This window comes from Quercus robur, chromosome 5 (assembly GCF_932294415.1).
Source record: "Quercus robur chromosome 5, dhQueRobu3.1, whole genome shotgun sequence".
Classification (NCBI taxonomy): domain Eukaryota; kingdom Viridiplantae; phylum Streptophyta; class Magnoliopsida; order Fagales; family Fagaceae; genus Quercus; species Quercus robur.
The window spans coordinates 24425527-24432541 of NC_065538.1; the positions used below are offsets into that span (position 1 = coordinate 24425527).

Below are 7015 nucleotides of genomic sequence, written 5' to 3' on the forward strand. Positions count from 1 at the left end.
TTTCTCCCAAATTATGGTTTTTTTTTTAATGAAAGACCCAAATTATGTATTTGAACACATTTAATTTTATAGAATTAAATTTTTACTGTGTATATGACACATGCATATATATACTTGCTATGTATGTCACTCATGTATATCTATACTAGCCCAATTGTTGTCCTCTTCTACTTCTAAAGTGTAACGCTTCCTTCTTGAAAATAGGAAAAACAATAAAGTGTAACACTTTTTTGATTAAAAGTCTAAGGCTTTGCAATATACCAAAATAAATTCTTTTCTTTCATAAGCTTTCCATAAAAGGAAAAAAAATGTAAAGTTTTTTTCTTTTTTCTTACTTTTCCATTTTAATTTTAGTTGTGCTTTTGAGTTCTCTTTTCCCCCTTTTATCCCCTTTCTTTAAAGTATTGTCCATTGTTTAAAAAAAAAAAAAAAAATCAAACATGTGGAATACAATGATTATTGAAGTGTAAAATGGAACACAAAAAGTGGGAAAGAAAATTTATATTCTTTAATCAACCACCATCACATTCAAAATCGAGCTTAACCACAATTGTTGAACCTGGTTGTACGTAGCGTTTCCTTGTAACATTTTTTTTAAAAAAAAAATGCTCAATTACCTTCTATTGGAGTATCATTGTCTTCAATTGAACTATTTTATACGTTTCATATTGATTTTTCGAATCCCTCAATCCCTGGCTATCGATTTTTTTTTTTTTTTTTAAACTTTGGCTTTGTTTTTACATTCATCATTTTTAAGTGATTCAAAATTATACATTTAATATCCTTCTAAATTTTACCATGCATGTCACTTATATCTCTTTATACTATCCCATTCTTTGTCCTCTTCTACTTTTTAGGTAACGCTTCTATGCTAATAAATTTTTTATTTTTATTAAAAAAAAAAGTGTAATGCTTCTTTTATTTCTTTCTTTTAACTATTAATATTGGTTGTCTTTTTGAATCCTCCTCCCTATTTTGTTTTGTTTTGTTTTTTGTTTTTCGTTTTTTGTTTTTATTTTTTTTAAAGGTTTTTTGACTAGCAATTCTTACTTTATGATAAATTGCAAAGTACACCCCAAAAGTTCGGGGGTGTTTGGATTTATACCTTGGAGTTCCAAAATTTGGATTTTACCCTCTAAAGTTCTATTCCTTTTGCATCCGTAGTTCCTCCATCCATATTTTCCATTAATTGCCACATAAATTTGCCCCACATGTTTAGTTTATCCAATAAAACGTTGTCATATCATATTTGTAGCCTAAAAAATTTAAGTAATTAAAAAATAAAAAATTACATGCCATAATAAAAATGAAATGGCATCATTTTATTGGATGACCTAACATGCAAGACATTTTATGTGGCACTTAATAGAAAGTATGGATGGAGGGGCTACTAATGCAAATAGAATAGACCATTAGGGGATAAATTCAAATTCTAAAAATTTAGGGTGCAAAATCCAAACACCACCAAACCTTAGGAGTGCATTTTACAATTAAACTTTTCCTTTATTTGAAGTATTGTCCTTTCGAATTCTCTGTCACCCACCACCACATACAAAATCTAGCTTAACCACAATTGTTGATCCTAGATGTATGTATTAATTGTGGACCCATATATACACCCAAAAACACAAAAACAAAAACAAAAACAAAAATGTGGACACATAGTTTCTTCTATTATGGGGATTGGGGTTTGATTCCTTATTATGAATTTGAATCCTTTTAATTTTATAGCATTAATTTTTTAACATGTATGTCACTCATGCATATTTGTTCTCTTCTACTTCTAGGTGCAACACTTCTTTCTCCAAAAAAGGAAAAAAAAAAATTACACTTTTTTGAGAAAAAGTGTAACGCTTCTCAATAAACCGAAATTGAAAAATGTAACACTCCTTTTGTTTCACAAGCTTTCCATAAAAGAAAAAAAAATTCAACCGCTTCTTTTCTTTCTTTCATTCTTTTCCTTATTAATGTTAGTTGTGTTTTTTAATTCTCTTTCCCCGCCACCCCCCCCCCCCCTCCTCCCCCGTTTTTTCTTTCTTTAAAGTGTTGTCCCATAATTTTAAGTCGGGTAAAAAAAAGTCAGACACATGGCTTACAATGATTGTTGGAGTGTAAAATGGAACACAAGAAGTGAGACAAATAATCTATATTTTTTTATCACCCACCATCACAAAAAAATTAAGCTTAACCAGTATTGTTGAACCTAATTGTGTGTAGCATTTCTTTGTAAGATTTTTCGGTTTAAAACACTCAAATATCTTTTCTCGGAGTATCATTGTTTTCAATTGAATTGCTTTATATGATTGATATTGATTTTTCAAATCCCTCAATCTCCAGCTATTGAATTAAAAAAAAAAAAAAAAAAAAAAAAAAAAAAAAAAAGACCTTTTTCCTTTCATCTATCTTTTTTAATTGATTCCTAATTATGCATATAAAACCATTCTAAATTTTTCCATGTATGTCACTTATATCTCTCTATACTATCCCAACCTTTGTCCTCTTCTACTTTTTGTGTAATGCTTTTATACTCATAAAAATAAAAATATAAAAGAAAAGAGAAAGTGTAACGCTTCATTTGTTTCTTTCTTTTTCTTATTAATGTTGGTTGCCTTTTTGAATCCTTCCCCTTTTTTAGGTACTATTTTTCCTTTAGGATAAATTGCAAACTATACCCCTAAAGTTTAGGGGTGTTTGAAGTTTACACCATGAAGTTTTGAAATTTGGATTTTCTCCCTAAATTACTATTTTGATTGTATCAGAAGCCCCTCCATTCATATTTTTCGTTGAGTGCCACATAAATATGCCACACGTGTTTAGTTTGTCCAATAAAATGATGCCACATCATTTATGTAACCTAAAAAAGTGTGCATATGAGAATTTGAAGGGGAGTCTCTAAGAAGTAAGAACACAATAAGGTTGATTAATTTCTTGCTTTAAAACATCACCTCCATATCAATGCCCTAGTTCCAAAAACGACACATACCTATATTACCCGAAATAATTTTTGAATTGCTATAGCCTAATCGATAACTACATTTTTTTTTCTTTATCTTAATATGTTAATTTGGACTTTGATAAGGGAAATTCTGAAAGTTTGATAAACTCGTTCACATAAGGCAAAGCTGACGGTCTTAATGAACCTATTGACCTTGCTTGTGCATTCATCGATATAAACGACGATATCACAAAGCCGATGGTTCCACCTTATGGCTGACGGCTACGTCTCGAATGAGACAACTAGAATGCAAACGGGATAAGAAGCTAACAGAAGGAAGCTGAAGGGGATAAGTAAACCTTTGACGGGTCTGACATGGCCTTGCTTGGCCTCCATGCATGAGTATATATGGAAACATCTTGTGCCCCATGACTAACCTCGATCAAGGGGATTCCTACAAGGAAAGGATCTTGCAAGATACGTGTACTAATGAAGATCTTCCCTACAAGGAAAGGCCTTCTATTCCAAGGAACAGATGTCAACCCTATGCTACTATAAAAACCCCAAAACCCTCACAAACCAAGGTACACATAATTTACCCCAGCTCTGGCACTTTAGAGTTGTGAAAATTTCTCTAACTTAACCTTCAGAGGGGATTTGGCTGGTACCACACCGGTACTCTCTACAAGGTCTTCCTTGTTTTTGTTTCGTATGTGTTGTCTCGAGCACGTGAGGACTGTGTGACTTACTAACGTTTTTTGGCATCATTAGTTGGTGTCGTCTGTGGGAAAATCGTTCGTTTTGTGAGCTATACTCCACTTCCTAGACAAAGAGTTGCATGGTACTTACTCGCTTGATGGCGACAACCAACAACAATCAAGGGGACGAACCACGTACCATCGCCCTCGAAAGACAAGTTCAGACTCTCGCCGCGGCCATAGAATGTCTCACTAAGCAAAACCACGACCTAAAGGAGCAATTGCACCAAAAGAATGCAGGACCTAACGATCAGGAGGAGGACCAAGAAGATACAAGCGTTGAGAAAAGGGACCAAGAAAGGCCGGAGGGCAGCAACGCCCCAAGCAGACAAGAGCGACAGGACACAAGCTGTCCATTCACAGCAGAAACGGCTCCACCACATATGGCCGTAAAGGTGCAGATGATGAAGGAACGGATGGATTTCATGATGAACGCCCTCAAAAGACAAGTATCAAGCGACCTCGACGAGTTGGTCCATCAAACTGATTCACCATTTACTGCCCCCGTCAATTCGTTCTCCTTTCCACCAAAGTTCTGCATGCCGCAGGTGAAGACCTACGATGGATTTAAGGATCCCCTAGATCACCTGGAGTCTTTCAAGACCCTAATGCACCTACAAGGAGTGGTGGACGAGATCATGTGCAAGGCCTTCCCCACTACGCTAAAAGGCCCTGCAAGGATTTGGTTCAACAGGTTGACGCCCAACTCCATTAGTACCTTTGAGGAGTTAAGCGCCAAGTTTGCCTCACACTTTATCGGGGGACATAGGTATAAGAAGTCCACTGCATGCCTGATGAGCATTAGGCAATGGAAGGATGAGACGTTAAGGTCTTACATAACCCGCTTTAACAAAGAAGCCTTCTTGATCGATGAAGCTGATGACAAGGTACTCATGGCTGCATTCACGAATGGGTTACAGAAGGGTAAATTCCAATTTTCTTTATATAAGAACAACCTGAAGACCATGTTGGATGTACTTTACAGGGCCACTAAGTACATGAATGCAGAAGACGCACTACTGACCCAAGAAGAGAAGCCCAAGAAGAAGGGAAGACAAGAGAACGCACAGCAAGATAGGGGGCAGAAGATGGCTAGGACCGAAGAACGGCGAAAGGACAGGCGCTCCAAACCCTCCACCGAGAGATTCTCAAGCTCACCTCACTGATTGCCCTGATCAACTAAGTCCTAATGCAAATTAAGGACGAAGGAGCCCTGACATTTCCTAGCAAGCTAAAAGGGGATCCTAATAAGAGGTCCAGAGACAAGTACGACTGTTTCCATTGTGATCACGGTCATGATACATCTGATTGCTACAACTTGAACCAACGAATAGAAGCTATTCTCAGACAAGGAAAGTTGCAGAGGTTCATCAGCAAGGAAAGAGCGAACCCACCACAAGAATAGGTTCCCCGATGGGAGAATGAGCGTCCTAGGCCACCTATAGGAGACATAAGAATGATTGTGGGAGGTACTCTGGCCTCTAGGACACGCTTCGACTTGAAGATAGCGTGGATCGACAACCCCATCATCGAATTCTCAGAGGAAGATGCTCGACGTCTTCACCACCCGCATGACGATGCACTCATCGTTAGAATACGAGTAGGAGACTACAACACACATCGAGTCCTAGTTGACAACAGAAGCTCTGCCAACATCCTGTACTACTCGGTATTCCAGCAAATAAGGATTGATAGAGAACAGCTGGTTCCGACGAACGCCTCACTCGTTGGGTTTAAAGGGAAAAAAGTATACCCCCTCGGTACAGTCATGTTACCCATAACAGTTGGTGATTATCCTTAGTAGATCACTAAGGATGTTACGTTCCTTGTTGTCGACTATTCGTCCACCTACAATGCCATCCTAGGACGACCTACCCTTAACTCATGGAAGGCCATAACTTCGACCTACCACCTAATGATCAAATTCCCCACCGAGTACGGAGTCGGAGAAGTATGTGGAGACCAAGTGGCTGCAAGTGAGTGCTAGAAAGCAATGTTGGAGATGAATGATCATCTACAGACCATGAACATAGAAGAACAACGAATGGTGGCAAAGCCGATTGAAGGACTTAAAGAGATACTTCTTAACAACTCCAAACCTAATCGAACAATTGGGATTGGCACCCTCGCCAATCTGCTAGTCCGCCAAGCACTCACGACTTTTCTTAAAGAAAACCAAGATGTATTTTCTTGAAGCCATGAAGAAATGCCCGAGATAGACCCTTTGGTCATGGTGCACAGGTTGAATGTGTCGGCCACCTCTCTACCTTTCTGTCAGAAGAAACGGGTATTCGCCCAAGAACGAGACTGTGCTATAGCGGAAGAAGTCCGCAAGTTGCAAGAGGCAAACTTCATCAAAGAAGTTTACTACCCCCACTGGCTGGCGAATGTGGTCATAGACAAGAAAGCCAACGGGAAGCGGAGGATGTGTGTGGACTTTACAGACCTAAACAAAGCATGCCCCAAGGATAACTACTCCCTCTCGCAGGTTAACATCCTAGTAAACTCTACGGCTTAACATAGTTACTGAGCTTTATGGATGCTTTTTCTAGATACAACCAGATCAAAATGGACGAAGCGGATTAGGAGAAGACCTCATTCGTCATAGCCAAGGCCTCTTCTACTACAAAGTGATTCCATTCGAGCCTCAAAAACGCAGGCGCGACATATCAGAGGCTCATGAACAAGATGTTCATACATCAGATTGAAAGAAATGTCCAAGTCTACATTGACAACATGTTGGTAAGAAGTCAAAAGGATGTTGATCATTTAGATGATCTCAGGGAAACCTTCAACACCCTTCACTCTTACAACATGAAGCTCAATCCGAGCAAGTGTGTATACGGGGTGATGGCTGGGAAATTCCTAGGATTCATGGTGTCTCAAAGAGGTATCAAAGTCAACCTAGACAAGATCCGAGCCATAACAGAGATGGCACCCCCAAAGAACGTGAAAGAAGTACAAAGCCTCAATGGCAAGGTAGCCACGCTAAGCAGGTTCGTATCAAGGGCAACAAATAAGTGTCTACCTTTCTTCCCCATGCTGAAGAAATATTTTGAGTGGATGGTCAAGTGTCAACAGGCATTCGAGGATCTGAAGGCCTACCTCTCTTCCCCACCATTGCTGAGCCCCTCCAAACCAGGGGAAGAACTGTTCCTCTACTTGGCTGTATCCCAGCTGTCATCAGTGCGGCCTTGGTCAAAAAAGAAGACAAGGTTCAATAGCCTATATACTACACCAGCAGGGCACTCCGTGGTGCAGAGGAGAGGTACCCATCGACAGAGAAGCTCGCCTTCACTTTGGTTATAGTAGCTTGCAAGCT

The 7015-nt window shown here is 38.9% G+C and overlaps 1 protein-coding gene across 1 annotated transcript; it reads left to right on the top strand.

Moving 5' to 3' along the window:
• The first annotated feature begins 3791 nt into the window (after positions 1–3791).
• Positions 3792–4859, top strand: LOC126728008 (uncharacterized). Its single transcript, XM_050433894.1, has one exon. It carries the CDS (start codon positions 3792–3794, stop codon positions 4857–4859), a length of 1068 nt encoding a protein of 355 aa, XP_050289851.1.
• Positions 4860–7015: the final 2156 nt, after the last annotated feature.

Bases quoted from the DNA above. Each gene is read 5' to 3' on its own strand.
- LOC126728008 (XM_050433894.1), top strand. From the start codon at position 3,792: ATGGCGACAACCAACAACAATCAAGGGGACGAACCACGTACCATCGCC.